This window comes from Schistocerca gregaria, chromosome X, assembly GCF_023897955.1.
Source record: "Schistocerca gregaria isolate iqSchGreg1 chromosome X, iqSchGreg1.2, whole genome shotgun sequence".
NCBI classification, from domain to species: Eukaryota; Metazoa; Arthropoda; class Insecta; order Orthoptera; family Acrididae; genus Schistocerca; species Schistocerca gregaria.
This window is the reverse complement of record NC_064931.1, coordinates 98,796,902-98,820,975: the sequence shown is the minus strand read 5'-3', so window position 1 is coordinate 98,820,975 and position 24,074 is coordinate 98,796,902. Positions and strand designations below refer to the sequence as shown.

Sequence of the window (24,074 nt, the reverse complement as noted above, 5' to 3'; positions counted from 1 at the left end):
TGTGGGGCAATGCTGTAAACATACACACTGTAAAACTACAGAAAGTGCAGAACAAAGTTCTCCACCTTACTCTGCACCTACCAAGATGCTTCCCCTCTAGGGAGCTTCATGAGCAGGCTGGGGTCGATGCATGTGAAGCTTGTGCACCGTCCACGTACCGTACCACCTCCCTCTTCGCCATACCCACTTCGTTTCATCTCTCTACTGCCTCTCTGGCTGTATTTATATATGGGAGCAGCTGACAGCTGAAGGGAACATCTGTCATCTTCTGCTGTATGCACAGGTAGCAGCATCTAAATGTCCTCTTTCTCGGACAAATTTTATTTAATAACTCGCTCATGAATCAATTTACAATCTTTGTATTTTTTTTATAAATAAAGTAAAGTTGGCTTTAATTACAGAAAAAGAGTTTCAGCTCGACTGCATTTAAAATTTGACGGCTAGAAGTTTTAGAATGGAACTGACAGTAGAACATTACCTTTTAATTACAACTGTAAGAGACCTTGTATTTATTGTTATTTACATCAAAGTCTTGAAACTTGTTATAACTTTATTATTTAATGTGTTTCATCAGGTTCTGTAATCAGAACTTGCTATCATTACTATAAAAGATACTTAATCTATTACAAAAAAGGACGTTTTTAGTAAATTACTCGAAAACTATTAGAGGTAACTCAATGGGGTCACATAGTTAAGGTTCTTATAGCAAACTGACAGTCCATACCAATTTTCATCTTTCTAAGTCTAATATTTAGCACCTTCAATTTTTTGTAAAGACTTTGATAGTAGTGGAGAAAACTATGTACGAGCACATTTTGTTAGTGCGGGTTGCCTACATCAGGGGCAGGTAGGCACTCAGGGGCAAACATATTGTTCTCCTTTGATTGACAGGTACTTAACCTATTATTCTCCTTTGATTGACAGGTACTTAAACTAGTGTTCTGTTCAGTGGGTTTCCATTTCAGCACCATTTTCTGGTACACTTCTTGAATTTCACATGCTTTTGAACGCCATATCTGACACAATCTTCTTCTTTGTTACCCACCCCCTTAAATTATTGTACTGTGTTTTACATAAAAATTATGCAAATTAACCTAGTGTTATGCACTTAACCTGCTGTTCTGCTCCATGTCACCCACTCACACCACCCCTCCCCCCACTAACTATATTACAGCTAATACCATGTTGATATTGAAAATTTATGCAAATTAATCAAATCGATATTTTCACATATAATGGTGTGATCTTTTTGTTGTGCCTATCACGACTCAGCATCTCTGCTATATTGTGAGTAGCAACTTTTCTTCTCTAATATTGTTACATTCCATCCTGGATTTTCCATTTTTAAAGTTTGACTGTTATTACATTTGATAGTTATTTGTTAGTTAAATTCAAGTTTCACTGCAAATTAGAGTGGGTAACATTATAAGGAGATCACAACATAGATGAAAAACAAATAGCTAAAAAAAGAGAGGGGGAGGGGGGCAAGGAACTGAAAGGGGCACAAGACCCACAAACAGAGAAATGAACGAATGCAGGAAAGTTCATAGGTAGGAAATGTAGTGGAACCTGGAAATTATATACGCAAGCAACAGGAAATGCTGCAAAATGGTTCAAATCTTATATCTCTGGCAGGAAACAAAGGGTTTTATTAGGAAAGAGACATGTATCAAGCTATCAGGCATCATCCAACTGGGAACTAATTGCATGTGGGGTGCCACAAGGTTCCATCTTAAGGCCCTTACTTTTTCTTGTGTATATCAATGACCTTTCATCAGTAACATTACCAGATGCCAAGTTTGTTTTGTTTGCTAATGATACAAACTTTGCAATAAATATCAGGTCAAGTGTAGTCTTAGAAAGATCAGACAATCAAATATTTGTAGACATTAATCACTGGTTCCTAGCCAATTCTTTGTCACTAAACTTTGAAAAAACACACTACATGCAGTTCAGAACTTGTAACGGGTGTCCCATGAGTATATGCCTAACATACGATGACAAGCAGATAGAAGAAAGGGACAGTGTTAAATTCTTGGGCTTACAGCTTGGTAATAAATTCAACTGGGAGGAGCACACCACAGAATTGCTGAAGTGTCTTAACAAATCTCTATTTGCTATGTGAATTGTGTCAGACATAGGGGATGTAATAACGAAAATTCTGGCATACTATGCTTACTTTCATTCCGTAATGTCATATGAGATTATTTTTGGGGGTAATTTATCAAGCCAAGCTAAAGTTTTCTGAGCACAAAAACATGCAGTAAGAGTTATATGTGGTGTGAACTCAAGAACATCCTGCAGAAACCTGTTTAGGGAACTAAGGATACTTACTACTGCATCCCAATATATTTATTCCGTAATGAAATTTGTCAATAAAAATATATCACTTTTTCAAACCAACGGCTCATTTCATGGAATCAATACTAGAAATAAGAATAATCTTCACAAGGAATTAAAGTCACTTTCTCTTTTACAAAAAGGTGTGCATTATTCAGGAACACCCATTTTCAATACCATGCCAGCAGCCATTAAAAATTAACAACCAATGAAATTCAGTTGAAGAGAAGCCTAAAGGATTTATTGGTGGCCAACTCCTTCTACTCCATTGATAAATTTCTCAGTAGGACCAACTGATTTGTGTGTAGTTCTATTACATGTTTATTACCTTTTAATAAAAACACACTTTTTATTTTAAATTCAGTGCATTATTTTTTGTAAAATGATTCTTTCATATAGTGTTCATTAAAAAATGATGATCATTCCACTTGGGACCTATGGAAGGTAGATTAGCTTCTTTGTTTCGGTTGTAAATATTTGTCATGTATTATTGTTTGTCTGACATGTTCTACATCCTGGAGGATCTCACTATGGATAAATTGGAATGAAAGTAATTCTAATCTAATCTAACCTATAATGGTCTCTTCAAGTAGGGTAGAAAATGAAGATTATTTACATAGGTTACTTGTTTTTAAACTTAATTGGCCTGGAAGTTTAACTATAAGCAGTTTCTGAAAAAAAATTGTTTTATTTTGCAGAAAGATGTACATAATTCAAGAGCATGATATTTGCAAATGGAATTTTATAAAAATCAACACATGAAGTATAATCATAATGAGTCTTAGTTATAATTGTTTCCTTAATGGCTTCAACACTAAATCTAAAGCTGCAAGTTCTCCCATTAGTTATGTTGAGATGTAAAGGAGTGGAAAATGATAGCTCCCACCCAGTTTGGTTTAATCAAACACTGTTACTGTTGTTGTTATGGTCTTCAGTCCTGAGACTGGTTTGATGCAGCTCTCCATGCTACTCTATCCTGTGCAAGCTTCTTCATCTCCCAGTACCTACTGCAACCTACATCCTTCTGAATCTGCTTGGTGTATGCATCTCTTGGTCTCCCTCTACGATTTTTATCCTCTACGCTGCCCTTCAATACTAAATTGGTGATCCCTTGATGCCTCAGAACGTGTCCCACCAACTGGTCCCTTCTTCTTGTCAAGTTGTGCCACAAACACCTCTTCTCCCCAATCCTATTCAATACTTCCTCATTAGTTATGTGATCTACCCATCTAATCTTCAGCATTCTTCTGTAGCACCACATTTCGAAAGCTTCTATTCTCTTCTTGTCCAAACTATTTATTGTCCATCATTCACTTCCATACATGGCTACACTCCATACAAATACTTTCAGAAATGACTTTCTGACACTTAAATCTACCCTCGATGTTAACAAATTTCTCTTCTTCAGAAACGCTTTCCTTCCCATTGCCAGTCTACATTTTATATCCTCTCTACTCCGACCATCATCAGTTATTTTGATCCCCAAATAGCAAAACTCCTTTACTACTTTAAGTGTCTCATTTCCTAATCTAATTCCCTCAGCATCACCTCAAAGTTTTTATTTCTTCTCCATGGATTTTAATACCTACTCCGAATTTTTTTTCTTTTGTTTCTTTTACTACTTGCTCAATATACAGATTGAATAACATCAGGGATAAGCTTCAACCCTGACTCACTCCCTTCCCAACCACTACTTGCCTTTCATCCCCCTCGACTCTTATAATTGCCATCTGGTTTCTGTACAATTTGTAAATAGCATTTCGCTCCCTGTATTTTACCCCTGCCATCTTCAGAATTTGAAAGAGAGTATTCCAGTCAACATTGTCAAAAGCTTTCTCTAAGTCTACAAATGCTAGAAACGTACGTTTACCTTTCCTTAATCTAGCTTCTAAGATAAGTCGTAGGGTCAGTATTGCCTCATGTGTTCCAATATTTCTACAGAATCCAAACTGATTTTCCCCGAGGTCGGCTTCTACCAGTTTTTCCATTCATCTGTAAAGAATTTGCGTTAGTATTTTGCAGCCGTGACTTATTAAACTGATAGTTCGGTAATTTTCACATTTGTCAACACCAGCTTTCTTTGGGATTGGAATTATTATATTCTTCTTGAAGTCTGAGGGTACTTCACCTGTTTCATACATCTTGCTCACCAGATGGTAGAGTTTTGTCAGGACTGGCTCTCCCAAGGCCGTCAGTACTTCCAATGGAATGTTGTCTACTCTGGGGACCTTGTTTCGACTCAGGTCTTTCAGTGCTCTGTCAATCTCTTCACGCAGTATCATATCTCCCATTTCATCTTCATCTATATCCTCTTCCATTTCCATAATACTGTTCTCAAGTACATCACCCTTGTATAGACCCTCTATATCCTCCTTCCACCTTTCTGCTTTCCCTTCTTTGCTTAGAACTAGATTTCCACTTGAGCTCTTGATATTCACACAAGTGGTTCTCTTTTTTCCAAAGGTCTCTTTAATTTTCCTGTAGGCAGTATCTATCTTACCCCTAGTGAGATAAGCCTCTACATCCTTACATTTGTCCTCTAGCCATCCCTGCTTAGCCATTTTGCACTTCCTGTCGATCTCATTTTTGAGACATTTGTATTCCTTTTTGCCCGTTTCATTTACTGCATTTTTATATTTTCTCCTTTCATCAATTAAATTCAATATTACTTTTGTTACCCAAGGATTTCTACTAGCCCTCATCGTTTTACCTACTTGATCCTCTGCTGCCTTCACTTCTTCATCCCTCAAAGCTACCCATTCTTCTTCTAATGTATTTCTTTCCCCCATTCCTGTCAATTGTTCCCTTATGCTCTCCCTGAAACTCTTTACAACCTCTGGTTCTTTTAGTTTATCCAGGTCCCATCTCCTTAAATTCCCACCTTTTTGCAGTTTCTTCAGTTTTAATTTCCAGGTCATAACCAACAGATTGTGGTCAGAGTCTACATCTGCAATTGGAAATGTCTTACAATTTAAAACCTGGTTCCTAAATCTGTGTCTTACAATTATATAATCTATCTGAAACCTTTTAGTATCTCCAGGGTTCTTCCATATATACAATCTTCTTTTATTATTCTTGAACCAAGTGTTACCTATGATTAAGTTGTGGTCTGTGCAAAATTCTACCAGGCGGCTTCCTCTTTCATTTCTTTGCCCCAGTCCATATTCACCTACTACATTTCCTTCTCTCCCTTTTCCTACTACCGTATTCTAGTCACCCATGACTATTAAATTTTCGTCACCCTTCACTATCTGAATAATTTCTTTTATTTGATCATACATTTCTTCAATTTCTTCATCATCTGCAGAGCTAGTTGGCATATAAACTTGTACTACTGTAGTAGGTGTGGGCTTCGTATCTATCTTGGCCACAATAATGTGTTCACTATGTTGTTTGTAGTAGCTTACCCACATTCCTATTTTCCTATTCATTATTAAACCTACTCCTGCATTAACCCTATTTGATTTTGTGTTTATAACCCTGTAGTCACCTGAGCAGAAGTCTTGTTCCTCCTGCCACCGAACTTCACTAATTCCCACTATATCTAACTTTAACCTATCTATTTCCCTTTTTAAATTTTCTAACCTACCTGCCCGATTAAGGGATCTGACATTGCACGCTTCAATCCGTAGAATGCCAGTTTTCTTTCTCCTGATAACGACGTCCTTTTGAGTAGTCCCCACCCAGAGATACGAATGGGGGACTATTTTACCTCCAGAATATTTTACCCAAGAGGATGCCATCATCATTTAACCGTACAGTAAAGCTGCATGCCCTAGGGAAAAATTACGGCTGTAGTTTCCCATTGCTTTCAGCCGTTTGTAGTACCAGCACAGCAAGGCCGTTTTGGTTAGTGTTACGAGGCTAGATCAGTCAATCATCCAGACTGTTGCCCCTGTAACTACTGAAAAGGCTGCTGCCCCTCTTCAGGAACCACACGTTTGTCTCGCCTCTCAACAGATACCCCTCTGTTGTGGTTGGACCTACGGCACGGCTTTCTGTATCGCTGAGGCACGCAAGCCTCCACACCAATGGCAAGGTCCATGGTTCATGGGAGGAGGGGGGGGGGGGTGAATCAAACACTGTATTTTCTTTATTCTTTAGATATGACCACATTTGTTCTTCATTTGGTTATGCTACATGTCACTTAAAAACACACTATTTCAAAATATATGGGATGGTTAATGAAAAATGGGACAATATACAGGGTGTTACAAAAAGGTACGGCCAAACTTTCAGGAAACGTTCCTCACACACAATTAAAGAAAAGATGTTATGTGGACATGTGTCCAGAAATGCTTAATTTCCATGTTAGAGCTCATTTTAATTTCATCAGTATGTACTGTACTTCCTCGATTCACCGCCTGTTGGCCCAATTGAAGGAAGGTAATGTTGACTTCGGTGCTTGTGTTGACATGTGACTCATTGCTCTACAGTACTAGCATCAAGCACATCAGTACATAGCATCAACAGGTTAGCGTTCATCACAAATGTGGTTTTGCAGTCAGTGCAATGTTTACAAATGAGGAGTTGGCAGATACCCATTTGATGTATGGATTAGCATGGGGCAATAGCTGTGGCACGGTACATCTGTATCGAGACAGATTTCCAGAACGAAGGTGTCCCGACAGGAAGATGTTTCAAGCAATTGATCGGCATCTTAGGGAGCACGGAACATTGCAGCCTATGACTCATGACTGGGGAAGGCCTAGAACGGCAAGGACATCTCCAATGGACGAGGCAATTCTTCGTGCAGTTGACGATAACCCTAATATCAGCATCAGAGAAGTTGCTGTAGTACAAGGTAACATTGACCACATCACTGTATGGAGAGTGCTATGGGAGAACCAGTTGTTTCCGTACCATCTACAGCTTGTGCAGCAGCTGATGGGCCTCCACGGGTACACTTCTGCGAATGGTTCATCCAAGAATGTGTCAATGCTCATTTCAGTGCAAATGTTTTCTTTATGGATGAGGCTTCATTCCAACATGATCACATTGTAAATTTTCACAATCAACATGTGTGGGCTGACAAGAATCGGCATGCAATTGTGCAATCACGTCATCAACACAGATTTGCTGTCAACGTTTGGGCAGGCATTGTTGGTGATGTCTTGATTGGGCCCCATGTTCTTCCACCTACACTCAATGGAACACGTTATCATGATTTCATACGGGATACTCTACCTGTGCTGCTAGAACATGTGCCTTTACAAGTACGACACAACATGTGGTTCATGCACGATGGAGCTCCTGCACATTTCAGTCAAAGTGTTCGTACGCTTCTCAACAACAGATTCGGTGACCGATGGATTGGTAGAGGTGGACCAATTTCATGGCCTCCACACTCTCCTGACCTCAACCCTCTTGACTTTCATTTATGGGGGCATTTGAAAGCTCTTGTCTATGCAACCCCGGTACCAAATGTAGAGACTCTTCGTGCTCGTATTGTGGACGGCTGTGATACAATATGCCATTCTCCAGGGCTGCATCAGCGCATCAGGGATTCCATGCAACGGAGGGTGGATGCCTATATCCTCGCTAACGGAGGACATTTTGAACATCTCCTGTAACAAAGTGTTTGAAGTCATGCTGGTACATTCTGTTGCTGTGTGTTTACATTCCATGATTAATGTGATTTGGAGAGAAGTAATAAAATGAGCTCTAACATGGAAAGTTAGTGTTTCAGGACACATGTCCACAAAACATATTTTCTTTCTTTGTGTGTGAGGAATGTTTCCTGAAAATTTGGCTATACCTTTTTGTAACACACTATATATCTCACACATATTGTGTTGAGACAATGGAACACTTAAGTTAAATAAGGAAAAGTTCCATAAAATATGGGATGTCTGCTCAGCCTAGTGCAGTTTCATAATAGAAAAAGCACTGCAATGCATGTTTTTGTCCATTTTGTTTGCACACCAGGATGCATTTGAAGAGAAATGGCCTAATTTTACTGTGATTTCAGCTCACATTCAAGGATAAGTCGCATGATGTTAGTGCAATATTTACAGCATGCTGTAGCACATTGGCACATGGCACATAATTGTCAGCCACCACTGTATAATCATAATAAAACATTATTTATATTGACATTGATAGCTAATGTAGAAAATCTCTTGCTACAGATTTATTGAAATAATATAAAATAATCAACTTCCTCCTATATTTTCCAAGTAGAAAATGTAGTTTGGAATTTTTGCTTGATTCTCTAATAAGCATTTCTTACCTGACCATTTCAGTTTCTCTGTGGCTGCAGTTAGAGGCTGTTTCTTCTTCCTTTTGTTGGAGCTGTCATTGTTCATCTCTTCAGAAATCTCAAAAACTCCTCCTGAAAAGCACATACACAAATATATATTATATTTGGTAAAATTACTTGTTGCTTGGCGCATAACCTAAATTTATGTTCAGAATATTTCATAGTTTTCAACAAAATGAAAAAGTATGAGAAGTTTCTCATACCAACAGCACACTCATATATGGGGAAGCCATGACACCTAGAAAGCAATGTACATTCATCATATCTGAACGAAGATTTGCAATGAAATAAATGTTAGCAGTGTTAAGTTGATCATTAATTGTTATTTTGTTAAAGAAACTGACTGACTCTAAATAAGATTTAATAGTTTTTTGTCAGTAAAATAATGTAGATGTAGTTATGAAGGGAATACACTCAGGGTTTTCCTTTCAGTGGGGGAGGTGACCTTCTGACACCAAACCATGTGCAAGTGGTGAAAAAGACAGATGGAGATAGGTAGGCAGAGGGTGCAGATATGAGTAGTATTCCCTCCTCATATTAGTAATTGTGAGAATTGTGCAACCAGCCCTAATATCAGAAGTGAAAGCAGCAGATAAAATCATCCCTTTTATTTAAATTACAGAATGCAAGATTCTCCGAACTGAAACTGATTACGATATTGGGTGCAGATACCAAGAGGATAATGGCATCAACAAGCACAAGGGCTTGTCGTAATAATGGTCACCCATACTGAAAAGTGAAGGTTTCTATTTTCAGCCACCTCATCTCAACAGCAGAATCTCAATGCCTACATACTCTAGGCATGGCAGATTTTAGATTTGTTAACGATTTCTGGAATTGTCAGAGAGCTCAGTCAGTATTTCAAAAAATATGTTATGCAGTCTTATAAAATAGAGTAATTCAAGATAAGTGACTTAAACTTTTGTTTACCTCAATAAGTTTCATGTCTCCTCATTAATATTTAATTAATAAGTTTGAATACATAAATGTTTTTCAAAAGTTCAAGATTATGACAAAAACTTGTCACCACAAAAACATCACAAGAATCCAATGCTGAACACTCCCTCAGAGCTGAAGAATTGCTCATAAATTCTATGACTGCTTTGCTTGTTTAAATGCGCACAGAAAATGTTTTAGTTAAAATAAATTTTCTTGACCAAATTTTCAAAAGTAATATTATCAACATGATAACATTTTTAGTGACATTGTGCAGCAGTCATTTGTAGGGAGTGTGCTACAGTTAAATTAAAATCTCCTTACTCACCTTGTGTTTGATTTTGGAGAAAGGTTTAAAACAAAATACCTAAATATTTCTGTTTAAAAGTAAAGTCAGTTTTTTAAACAAAGATTTTAGATGAATTCTGTTTTCAAACTTAAGTTTGAGTCAGGTTCCTCCAGAAATGTTGAATTAAGTCTGCTCCCACAATCCTCACAAATTATGTGGCAATACGTGCGCTGGCACATATTCTACTGTTTGTTTTAGTTAAATTTAAATTACAAAACTAGGAAAAAAATAGTTGGTTGCACTTTCATGAACTTATATTTCTACCCTTCCAGTGTGAGTCTGGGTGGGATTTTAATGAACATTGTGATGAACAGTTCAGTTACAAGCTCAAGGAATTTAAAACTGCTGTATGTGACGAATTTGCAGATAAGGTCATTGTTATGATTACCCATGGATGAGCCACACAAAACATAACTGACAAAAAATAAATAAATAAAAACAATATTTGTGTAAAATTTTCAAGCAAGCCCTCTGGGTTTCTAACATTCTCTACTGACATAACTAGCCCATCTGCAGAGAAACTATTTGCAGACGCCCATGTGATAATCAGCACATTGACACAGATTTTAGGCTTCCTTGGTTACTTATTTCTTCATTGTTGATTGGTTCATTTATTTATGCATCCATAGAACAATATACATTGTATGGATGTTGTCAAATGTTTGTACAATATTTTTATTAAAATAAACACGCCACTACAGTATTTATAGCTCTTATACTTAGTTGTACTCTTCTAATAATGTCATAAATTATTACATAGTACAATGTTCATGAACATTAAGTTATTTAAATATTCATTTACAATATAATCACTATTATTTAATGAATATATTTTTAGCCTTTGGCTAAGGAGTGGAGACCATTTGCATCTTTTATTTCTTGGAGCAGTCTATTTTACAATTTTATTCCATGGTATAGTACACTATTTTGATTTTTTTACTTTTTCCTCTGTTTAGAAGAAACACTGTCTGGGTTTGGTTGTATGGTAGTGTATTGTGCTGTTTATGGTGCATATATTAAGAGTTTATACATTATGCGGTGATAGATGTCATCACATCTGCAGCTTGTGGTCTAGTGGCTAGTATTACTACCTCTGGATCACAGTGTCCTGCGTTTGATTCCGGGCCAGGTTGGGGATTTTCTTTGTCCAGGGACTGGGTGTTTGCATTGTCCTCATCATTCCATCATCATTCATGAAAGTGACTAGACTGGACTGTGTACAGATTGGGAATTTGTATGGGTGGTGATGACTGCACAGTTGAGTGGCCCACAAATAAAACATTATCATCATCATCAGATGTCATCACATGGAACTGTCAGACTTTCTAGCTTTTTGAATAATTCTTTAGACTTGTTGTGTTACTACTGTTGGTTACTATTTGCACAGCTCTTTTCTGTATCTCGAAAATAGTCTGCATGTTCCCAGGACTTATTCCACAAATCATTATCCCATAACTGACGGTACTTTGAGGCATGAAATTTGGCATGCTGGAGCAAGGATTTGTGTAACATGCTGAAGGTGGTCTCTTTGCAAAAATTCTCACACATTCTTTCTATTTCAATTGACAGCCTACATTCACAACCAAGAATTTGGCATCACTTACACACTGTAGTACTTTGTTGTTTACTATCATTGTTTTTTTTATTTAGTTAGAAGTTTTTACATATTATCTTTTTCACATTTAAAGCAAGTCTATTCTTTAATGACAAGTTGTGGCTCTCTCTCAGAGCTTCATTGGATTTTTCTGTTAACTGTGTTGAATTTTTGTCAGTAATCACTATGATGCTGTCATTAGCAAACAGTACTTTTTCTCCTCACCTGACATTCTGTGGGAAATCATTTATATACACAAGGAAGAGGACTGGGCTCAATACACTTAGATGGGGCTACCTATATTAGTATATTTCAGATCTGATAAGTGTTTTACCCCCCCCCCCCCCTGAACCGTGGAACTTACCGTTGGTGGGGAGGCTTGCGTGCCTCAGCGATACAGATACCCATACCGTAGGTCCAACCACAACAGAGGGGTATCTGTTGAGAGGCGAGACAAATGTGTGGTTCCTGAAGAGGGGCAGCAGCCTTTTCAGTAGTTGCAGGGGCAACAGTCTGGATGATTGACTGATCTGGCCTTGTAACACTAACCAAAACGGCCTTGATGTGCTGGTACTACAAACGGCTGAAAGCAATGGGAAACTACAGCCGTAATTTTTCCCTAGGGCATGCAGCTTTACTGTACGGTTAAATGATGATGGCGTCCTCTTGGGTAAAATATTCCGGAGGTAAAATAGTCCCCCATTCGTATCTCTGGGTGGGGACTACTCAAAAGGATGTCGTTATCAGGAGAAAGAAAACTGGCATTCTACGGATTGAAGCATGCAATGTCAGATCCCTTAATCGGGCAGGTAGGTTAGAAAATTTAAAAAGGGAAATGGATAGGTTAAAGTTAGATATAGTGGGAATTAGTGAAGTTCGGTGGCAGGAGGAACAAGACTTCTGCTCAGGTGACTACAGGGTTATAAACACAAAATCAAATAGGGTTAATGCAGGAGTAGGTTTAATAATGAATAGGAAAATAGGAATGTGGGTAAGCTACTACAAACAACATAGTGAACACATTATTGTGGCCAAGATAGATACGAAGCCCACACCTACTACAGTAGTACAAGTTTATATGCCAACTAGCTCTGCAGATGATGAAGAAATTGAAGAAATGTATGATCAAATAAGAGAAATTATTCAGATAGTGAAGGGTGACGAAAATTTAATAGTCATGGGTGACTGAAATACGGTAGTAGGAAAAGGGAGAGAAGGAAACGTAGTAGGTGAATATGGACGGGGGCAAAGAAATGAAAGAGGAAGCCGCCTGGTAGAATTTTGCACAGACTACAACTTAATCATAAGTAACACTTGGTTCAAGAATCATAAAAGAAGATTGTATATATGGAAGAACCCTGGAGATACTAAAAGGTTTCAGATAGATTATATAATTGTAAGACACAGATTTAGGAACCAGGTTTTAAATTGTAAGACATTTCCAGGGGCAGATGTGGACTCTGACCACAATCTGTTGGTTATGACCTGGAAATTAAAACTGAAGAAACTGCAAAAAGGTGGGAATTTAAGGAGATGGGACCTGGATAAACTAAAAGAACCAGAGGTTGTACGGAGTTTCAAGCAGAGCATAAGGGAGCAATTGACAGGAACGGGGGAAAGAAATACAATAGAAGAAGAATGGGTAGCTTTGAGGGATGAAGTAGTGAAGGCAGCAGAGGATCAAGTAGGTAGAAAGATGAGGGCTAGTAGAAATCCTTGGGTAACAGAAGAAATATTGAATTTAATTGATGAAAGGAGAAAATATAAAAATGCAGTAAATGAAGCAGGCAAAAAGGAATACAAATGTCTCAAAAATGAGATCGACAGGAAGTGCAAAATGGCTAAGCAGGGATGGCTAGAGGACAAATGTAAGGATGTAGAGGCTTATCTCACTAGGGGTAAGATAGATACTGCCTACAGGAAAATTAAAGAGACCTTTGGAGAAAAGAGGACCACTTGTATGAATATTAAGAGCTCAGATGGAAACCCAGTTCTAACCAAAGAAGGGAAAGCAGAAAGGTGGAAGGAGTATATAGAGGGTCTATACAAGGGCAATGTACTTGAGGACAATATTATGGAAATGGAAGAGGATATAGATGAAGATGAAATGGGAGATATGATACTGCGTGAAGAGTTTGACAGAGCACTGAAAGACCTGAGTCGAAACAAGGCCCCCAGAGTAGACAACATTCCATTGGAAGTACTGACGGCCTTGGGAGAGCCAGTCCTGACAAAACTCTACCATCTGGTGAGCAAGATGTATGAGACAGGCGAAATACCCTCAGACTTCAAGAAGAATATAATAATTCCAGTCCCAAAGAAAGCAGGTGTTGACAGATGTGAAAATTACCAAACTATCAGTTTAATAAGTCACAGCTGCAAAATACCAACGCGAGTTCTTTACAGACGAATGGAAAAACTAGTAGAAGCCGACCTCGGGGAAGATCAGTTTGGATGCCGTAGAAATGTTGGAACACGTGAGGCAATACTGACCCTACGACTTATCTTAGAAGCTAGATTAAGGAAGGGCAAACCTACATTTCTAGCATTTGTAGACTTAGAGAAAGCTTTTGACAATGTTGACTGGAATACTCTCTTTTAAATTCTGAAGGTGGTAGGGGTAAAATACAGGGAGCGAAAGGCTATTTACAATTTGTACAGAAACCAGATGGCAGTTGTAAGAGTCGAGGGACATGAAAGGGAAGCAGTGGTTGGGAAGGGAATGAGACAGGGCTGTAGTCTATCCCCAATGTTATTCAATCTGTATATTGAGCAAGCAGTGAAGGAAACAAAAGAAAAATTCGGAGTAGGTATTAAAGTCCATGGAGAAGAAATAAAAACTTTGAGGTTCGCCAATGACATCATAATTCTGTCAGAGACAGCAAAGGACTTGGAAGAGCTGTTGAACAGAATGGATAGTGTCTTGAAAGGAGGATATAAGATGACCATCAACAAAAGCAAAACAAGGATAATGGAATGTAGTCGAATTAAGTCAGGTGATGCTGAGGGAATTAGATTAGGAAGTGAGACACTTAAAGTAGTAAAGGAGTTTTGCTATTTGAGGAGCAAAATAACTGATGATGGTCAAAGTAGAGAGGATATAAAATGTAGACTGGCAATGGCAAGGAAAGCTTTTCTGAAGAAGAGAAGTTTGTTAACATCGAGTATAGATTTAAGTGTCAGGTAGTCATTTCTGAAAGTATTTGTATGGAGTGTAGCCATGTATGGAAGTGAATCATGGACGATAAATAGTTTGGACAAGAAGAGAATAGAAGCTTTTGAAATGCAGTGCTACAGAAGAATGCTGAAGATTAGATGGGTAGATCACATAAATAATGAGAAGGTATTGAATAGAATTGGTGGAAACAGGAGTTTGTGGCACAACTTGACCAGAAGAAGGGATTGGTTGGTAGGACATGTTCTGAGGCATCAAGGGATCACCAATTTAGTATTGGAGGGCAGCGTGGAGGGTAAAAATCGTAGAGGGAGACCAAGAGATGACTACACTAAGCAGATTCAGAAGGATGTAGGTTGCAGTGGTACTGGGAGGTGAAGAAGCTTGCACAGGATAGAGTAGCATGGAGAGCTGCATCAAACCAGTTTCAGGACTGAAGACCACAACAACAAGTGTTTTACTACTTATCTTTTAGAAATAGGTGAGATTTCAACCAGTCTTCTAGTTTTCCGAGTATGACTGAAACTAACTCTTTGCCATACATCTTATCACAAATAGGTCTATTTTATGTAATAAAATTCTGTGGTCAACTGTATCAAATGCCTTTGATAGATCAAAAAAGATGCCCTTTGTATTCTTATCCTTGTCTAGTGCTTTGAGTACAGCTTTAGCAAACTGTGCTATAGCCAAAAGCTATGAATGGTGGGCTCCATGTGGTTCCCAAGTAGTGCAGTGACCGTAAACCATAAAATTACCAAATATGCAGTAACCAGTCACAAATATCATGTTTTATTTATTCGATTTTGCAAATCGATTTCAACTGATTAACAGCCAACATCGTTGCTTTCATCCAATATGTGCCCAGAGTAGTAATACTGTCTTAAGCAGTGGTCAAACATAAACATGACCTCTGCTTAAGACAGTATTACTACTCAGGGCACATATTGGTTGAAAGTACTGATGATGGCTGTTAATAAGTTGAAAGTGATTTGCAAAAGTGAATAAAACATGATTTTTCGACTGTTTGCTGCATATTTGGTAATTTTATAGCCAAAAGTGTAGCTCTTGTGGGCCTGGAAGTGAATTGATCATTGCAGAGGAGGTTGTGTTTATTTATTTACTTCATTAATCTATTTTTCATTATGGTTTTTATTATTTAGGAAATACAAGATCACTAATAAATTGGTCTGTGGTTTTCTACATATTTTGCATCATAATGTTTTAGTATTGGTATTACTTTTACTTGTTTCAACAATGTAGGAAAAGACAGATCGCTACTTACTATAAAGAAGACACATCATGTTGCAGAAATGCACAATTAAAAGACACTTACACAAAGCTTCTGACCACAGGCTTCACCAGTAAAAGAGAAACACACACCATTCACACACAAAAGCAAGTACACCTCACACATGCATGATCACCAACTCCAGCATCTTGAGCTGGAATACAACTATCACATGTGATGCAAGCAGAAATCTGGAAGAGGTGGGGAAGGGAAATGGAATAGGAAGTGCTGGGTGGGTGGATTGGGCAGTATTTGCACCTGGGTCTTCCACAGGAATATGATCTTTGTGTCAAGGGTTTGGGATTCGGAGTGACATAGGGATGGACTAGGATATTTTGGAGGTTGGGTGGGCAACAGAACAGCACTTTAGGGGGGTGGCAAGTATCTCAAATAGGATGTCCCTCATATCAGGGCATGATGACAGATACATCAAAGTCCTGGAGAAGGACGTGGTTCATTTGTTCCACTCTGGGGAGCTACTGGGTGATGAAGGGAACACTCCTTTGTGGCTGGTTCTTGGGGTGGTGGGAGGATTGGAGGTGCTACTTTGAAACTTCCTTACCAAATAAATTTGTGTACTGGACTGTGACTCAAACACAGAAACCTGCCTATCATGAGAATTGTCCTTACCTACTGAGTTATCCTCACATTACTTGAGGTCCATCATCTCAGTTTCAATACTACCAGCAACTCTGCCCTATTTTTCAAACTTCTCAGAATGTCTCCCATATAGCTTACTAAACAAGCACTATTGGAAGAAAGGATATGCTGCTGAAGCAGCTTAGTCATTGCCTAGGGATTTTTCACAGAATGAATCTTTCACTCTGAACCAGAGTTTATACTGGTTTGAAACTTCATGCCGTATTAAATCTGAGTGCCAACCTGAAATTCAATCTAAGAACCATGAATTTTTCAGGGACTGCTCTGAATTACATCTGAATGGGCACAGCTCATCAAACACACTTACACCTTCAATACTGCTGGTATCTGTCTCCTACTTTTTGAACTCCTCACAAACTCTCCCACATATCTCACTCAACTTTCACACATGAAATGAAGGATGTGACAGAGAAATCACATGATGGCAGATTAGGTATTGAATCCAGTTTCGATACTTCAGTCTCTTGTAGAGTGTGTATTACTCTGGATCTTCCTGGAAGATCAAACTGAGTGCCACACTGGCACTCAAAACCAGTATTTCACCATTCAGGTGCAATGCTTTTACTGAGTGAGCTATTTAGGGATGACTTGTGGTGCACACTCATAACCAAGGGAGATGGAGCAGTGGTTAGCACACTGGGCTAACATTCCAGAGGATGATGTTTCAAACCTGCATCCAGCCATCCTGATTTAGGTTTTCTGTGATTTCCGTAAATTGCTTCAGGTAAAGGGATTGTTCCTGTGAAAGGCCATGGAAGAGTTTCTTCCCCATCCTTCCACAACTAATGGGACTGATGACCTCATTATTTGATCCCCTCCCCTGAATCAACCAACCACCACTCAGAACTTTGATACTACCGGTATGCCTCCACTACATTTTGAACTACACGCAGGGTCTTTGTATACCTTGCCAGGTTAGCAATCCTGTATGAAAGAATATAGCAAAAAGAGAAACCAGAACCTTGACTTTACCAACTTCCCTGTTCCTCTTTTCTTTTCTTTCCAATTATACACCAGAAAAATGCCAATTCGTTCCACAGTTTTCACTTTCCTGTACGACTGGCCGGGCAAGTTAATTGTAAGGTGAGAGGAAAGTGAGGGAAAGTGGACTGTGCTCAGTAAAGCACTGGGATGTTTGTAATGACCTTTGAATTGAGAATAGCTTTATTTCACAATTAAATTTTGCTTATCTTGATTTAATTATTTACTGAGCTTCATTTACTTCAGTACACAGATCATGTGCATTGAAAATATTTTACGTTATCGTAAACAGAGGATTGAGAAGTGGAAGTGTATCTTTGTGAATAAGTATGCTAATGAATATTTCAAAAGTCAACTAAACTGTTACCAAATTAGATTCATTATTAAAAATAATATTTTTGAAGCTCTGGAAATAGTGTTGCACTTAGTTTTTCCGGGAATCTAATTAATTACAACTGAAAATTCTACAGTGGCAACTCAAAGTTGTAATATCAAAAAAGAAAAGTTTTTACTGTTACTCACTGTAAAGATGAACTATTGTTTGCACACAGACACAACAGAAAGACTTTACACATTATAGCTTTCGGCCAAAGCAGGCTTAAACATTACCACCGCCAGCTCTGACTAGAGTGATCATGTGTGCATGAGATGGGCTTACTTCTGCGGATGTGTCTGTGTGTTCTTTGCTAATGAAGGCTTTGCTTGAAAGGTATAATGTGTAACAGTCTTTGTGTTGTACCTGTCTGCAATTCAGTGGGTCATCTTTATGGTGGGTAGCAATCTATCCTTTTCATAATATTTTAATTGAAAATTCTACCATATTACATACCTACCATAAAAACATTGTGATCTAATAAGTATTTCTTGGCATAGTGAAACCACTGAACAGAAAGATTAGCAGTTCAGCTTTTAAATAATGTATTCCAATTCTGTGAAACTAATTAATTGATGAGATAACTAACATTAAAATTCACAAGGGGCCAAATTTTACATTACAGGTTTTACCCAAGTACTAGTTAAATTCTGACCTTTGCTATTGAACTTTTCTTACACATATTTTTATGCACCAGATGATATACTTTATTAAATTACATAATCATTAATTAAGAATGCCACATAATGTACAGCAATTCCAATATGACACTCATACTTGTAATTAAGGTATTCCCATTGTGGATGCATAAAGCACTTCCATTAAATTTTCTAAATTCATAGATTACCTCATCTTCTAGGGAACAAAAATTTTATCAATATGTGTACTCCATCTGGAAGAACAAAATATAACCTAGCCATAGTGATTAAAATTCTTCTGGGTAATATGCCGCGTCATTTCTAAAAAACTAACAACAATAATAAATTAAAACCGACGTTTTGGCCGAATTGCAACGGCCTTCCTCAGGGCACGACTGGTTTTGCATGGGGTAGGTGCTACTATTTATTACAGACTATCGATGTCTGACGTCACAGTTGTAGAAAATGATTGGCTAGTCATGACGTAAGGGAAGATGGAAGGAAAGGGGCTATTCGTGGATATCCATGTCGTCAACGATTGGTAGCTGACCGCCAATCAGCGTTCCGCTTCTGGTCGGCAAGTTTTCCTCCTGTTGTGCGCGGAAGTGGACTGACAGTTGCTCTACAGCTGTTTGTGTAGATACGTCCGTGTCCCGTGTAGCTTCTGCCCCGCGGCCGCTCGCGGCCCGTTGGACTGGGATGGCCGGCAGCCAGGACGCTGGGAGTTTGTAGCCATCTTCTCTGTTGATGTTGTCAGGCTGCTTAATAATTTCGATCGCCTCCCGAATTTTGCGTTCTCGCATCCACGATTCTTTCGCCAGTACTTGTGCTTCCTGGAACCTGATAGGTTGTCCACAGTCACGGTGGTGTTCCGCTATCGCCGATTTATTGTGTTGTTGTAGTCGTACGTAGCGTTCGTGTTCTGCTACTCGTAAGTTGATAGGTCTTCCTGTTTCTCCTATGTAGGCAGCTCCGCATTCACACCGTGGTTCGTAAACACCTGCAGTGTTAAGATGGTTGACTGCATCCTTGGTGGAACCTATCATTTCGTGGATCCTGTGACTGCTTCGAAAAATCGGTCTGAAACCTCGTCAGCGGAAGATGTTGCCTAGCCGTTCACTGACGCCTTTTACATATGGTAAGTGTACCAGTGGAAGCTTCTCTTCTTTGCCTTCTTCTCGTGTTCTGCTCCCTTTAGTTTTAGCTACCTTTCTTATGATGTTGTCATCATAGCCGTTGGCACGAAACGTGTTTTGTAGCTCCTTTAATTCTTCTTTGATATTATTTTCATCGCTTATCCGGTAGGCTCGGGCAGTTAACGTATGCAGAACAGAATACTTTTGAGCTCCTTATGGAGCTTAGGTACTCCGTAGATTCTAGGAGGGTTATCCGCTGAGGCCCATAGTGAACGGAATAGATTCACCTACGTATTATGTTGCGAAACATCTGGCACCTAAGTTACGCCGTCTTGTGGGACAAACAGACTCCTACGTGAAAGAATCTTCCCACTTCATACAACTGATTAGTGAACAGCGAATAAAGCCATCAGACATTATGGTCAGTTTTGACGTCAAGTCTCTCTTCACTAACGTCCCTATTGAGGAGACTATGCGCATTCTACAGGATCGGATCCCACCAGATATCTGCGATCTGGTGTGCTTATGCCTGTCATCAACGTACTTCACCTGGCAGGGAAAATATTACGAACAGTTAGATGGTGTGGCAATGGGTTCCCCGCTCTCCCCTGTAGCTGCGGACATCTTCATGGAAGCTTTTGAGCAAACGGCCCTAGCTTCTGCTCCGTTACGTCCCAGTTGTTGGCTACGATATGTGGACGACACATTCGTTATCTGGCCTCACGGTGAAGCGGAATTGGGAAACTTCCTCCAGCACTTAAATAGCCAGCACAAAAATATAAAGTTCACACATGAGACTGAAAACAATGGTACCTTGCCATTTCTGGATGTGGAAGTATATAGAGCTGCGGAAGGTAAACTGGGACACAAAGTGTACCGGAAACCAACTCACACTAATCGGTACCTGCACGCTGAGAGCCACCACCACCCAGCTCAAAAGTATTCTGTTCTGCATACGTTAACTGCCCGAGCCTACCGGATAAGCGATGAAAATAATATCAAAGAAGAATTAAAGGAGCTACAAAACACGTTTCGTGCCAACGGCTATGATGACAACATCATAAGAAAGGTAGCTAAAACTAAAAGGAGCAGAACACGAGAAGAAGGCAAAGAAGAGAAGCTTCCACTGGTACACTTACCATATGTAAAAGGCGTCAGTGAACGGCTAGGCAACATCTTCCGCCGACGAGGTTTCAGACCGATTTTTCGAAGCAGTCACAGGATCCACGAAATGATAGGTTCCACCAAGGATGCAGTCAACCATCTTAACACTGCAGGTGTTTACGAACTACGGTGTGAATGCGGAGCTGCCTACATAGGAGAAACAGGAAGACCTATCAACTTACGAGTAGCAGAACACGAACGCTACGTACGACTACAACAACACAATAAATCGGCGATAGCGGAACACCACCGTGACTGTGGACAACCTATCAGGTTCCAGGAAGCACAAGTACTGGCGAAAGAATCGTGGATGCGAGAACGCAAAATTCGGGAGGCGATCGAAATTATTAAGCAGCCTGACAACATCAACAGAGAAGATGGCTACAAACTCCCAGGATCCTGGCTGCCGGCCATACCAGTCCAACGGGCCGGGAGCAGCCGCGGGGCAGAAGCTACACGGGACACGGACGTATCTACACAAACAGCTGTAGAGCAACTGTCAGTCCACTTCCGCGCACAACAGGAGGAAAACTTGCCGACCAGAAGCGGAACGCTGATTGGCGGTCAGCTACCAATCGTTGACGACATGGATATCCACGAATAGCCCCTTTCCTTCCATCTTCCCTTACGTCATGACTAGCCAATCATTTTCTACAACTGTGACGTCAGACATCGATAGTCTGTAATAAATAGTAGCACCCACCCCATGCAAAACCAGTCGTACCCTGAGGAAGGCCGTTGCAATTCGGCCGAAACATCGGTTTTAATTTATTATTGTTGTTAGTTTTTTAGAAATGACGCGGCATATTACCCAGAAGAATTTTAATCACTATGACACCGGCCGCGGAAGCCTACATTCTTATAACCTAGCCATATTTGAAATGATTGTGTTGTTTCTGAAACAATTTGTTTATGTACCAGTATCTAAATAGTTAGATGTGACTCATAGTCAGCAGTCTGTGCGCAGTCCATGTCAAGCTAACAAGCATGCAACATCTGTGCTATGGATATATGCTCTTGATATAACTATGTGTAGTTAGTTCATGAAAATACATGCATGTGCTCTGTAAAAACTAAGTGATGTTTACAAACTTTACAGCGATTTTTGTAACTCCAGTTAGTGAATATTTTGATTGGACTGTGTTGTGGTTAATAGGACACTTGAACTGTCATTGTTATTCAAATTAGTTATTGTTGGGCATGATGACTTAATTAATGAGTGAACTAAATGAACTACTGCAGTGCACTTTTATCCAGTAGAGTTCTGCAAGCCAGTATGTCATGTGAACTGTGCCATTTTATGTCAGTGTAGATGTTTTGTGTCACACTTAGTTACTTGGTTTCATAGCTTGTTAGATCTACCACTGATTATTGGATAGTGCTTTCTTATGCATGTTTTAATAACTTTGCAATTTGTATGAGTAATTCTGCCAGCGGACTCTCAATTATTTGACGTGATGGCAAGTGCTAATAATTTTCACGAGGTAGCAAAACTAGTCTTTGGCCAAATAATATAACTCTGAGGCAAATAAAATGTGTGGAGTGCAAGTTAAATTGTAGTGTTGAGTTTCAGTTATTGAGAAAACATCAGCAGAGACTGAATAAGATCTTCAGCTTCAAGACAACAGGCAGGTTTAATACCAAGGAGGTGGTGGAGACTACAGAAAATCAGGTGGTGCCTTACAACCTACTTCCACTTTTGCATACCAGTACCTTGTTGTATTAGCACTCCCACAAGAAAAGATGTATTGAGGAAATGTTTTATCCACAGCATCAGTACTTTTATACTATCTACATGTGTGAGTTATTTGTATGCATGCACAAACCATATGCACATTACATATGAAATTGAAATTGTGCACACACACACAAACACACACACACAAACACACACACACACACACAGCATTAATTTAATTATTGACTTGCCATCATGTAGTGTACCCAACACAGTACAGAAAAGTATGTAAATTCTGTGACTTGCCATTTTCATATAACTGCTAAACAGTCTAGTGCAATCTGCATTCAGTAAATTTTGATTACTGACTGAATCAGCTCAAAGAACTAGACCTTCACAAAGGTACGCTTCTGCACTGTGTGTAGATTATCAATGGCAGTTATCCTAATAATTACACAAATTAGGTTATAGGATATTTAAAGAAAGTTCAAATGGTGGATTTTGATATTTTTATGAAACTTGCTTCTTCAGGTAGGTATTTCATTGGTTAACCTTGTGCCTCTGGTTCAGTGTTATTTTGAATTTCATCCTGGACTATCATTTCCATCAGATGAGGGATGTCATGTTGAAGCATGTGTTCCACAGTTTCAAACAGTTCAGGCTTCAATGGTTGAAAAGTGCTGAAGTCATGTTCTGCCAACAGCTCCTGAAATAAGGAATTGAACATTGATTTTATTCATCCTGGTAATATGAAGAATAAAGTGTTTTAGTATATGATCTATGAAAGAAATGAACGTTCACATCAGAATGACAGTTAATGTGCCATTTGTATCTATTTAAATTCAAACATCAAAGAACATGTGTATTTTCAACTTCTTGCAGTGTAATAAATAGTCCATTAAATTTCGGGCATGCAGCCGCACAAATAAAATTTCCTCTGCTGATATTTCGACCACGTATCATCCGTCCATCATCAGAGTGAGACACAAGACTGACGACAAGATGCTAAGCGTGGCCTCATATGCTCCACCGCGGCGGTACTGCACATGCAGGTCACAGATGGTGGTTGGTGGCAGAGAAATACCATTCCTTGCGGAAATTGTGAGAAGTCATACATAGGTCAAATAACATGCACCGTTCATGAGAGGTGCACGGAGCATCGAAGATGCACACACTTATTACAGCCAGACAAGTCAGCTGTGGCTGAACATTGTATTGATACAGAGCATTCCATCAATTAGTGATGTGAAGATTTTAACATCCACCTCTTCTTTTTGGGAATCTGTCTTCAAGGAAGCTATAGCGATTAGATTAGCTACTAATTTAATAAATAGAGATAATTGTTTTAATTTGGACAAAGCATGGAATCTGGTTCTTGGAGTAATTAAATTGCAGAGAAGTCGTCATGGTGTCACTGCCGCCTATCATACATCAATAAGCAAATCAAATGTCTGTACGCCTTCACCACAGGCAGCGCATGTGTAAACATATTTCTCTGCT

At 39.1% G+C, this 24,074-nt stretch overlaps 1 protein-coding gene across 2 annotated transcripts in view; it reads right to left on the bottom strand.

Moving 5' to 3' along the window:
- Positions 1-24,074, bottom strand: part of LOC126299278 (EH domain-containing protein 1-like) — a 152,779-nt gene that overhangs the window by 20,647 nt on the left and 108,058 nt on the right. For both annotated transcript variants that reach the window (XM_049991061.1, XM_049991062.1), the window contains exons 5-6: positions 23,127-23,280; positions 8,573-8,674 (exon numbers count right to left, since the gene is read on the bottom strand). In XM_049991061.1, coding sequence (XP_049847018.1) covers positions 8,573-8,674; positions 23,127-23,280 — 256 coding nt within the window. The remainder of the gene's footprint in view (positions 1-8,572; positions 8,675-23,126; positions 23,281-24,074) is intronic.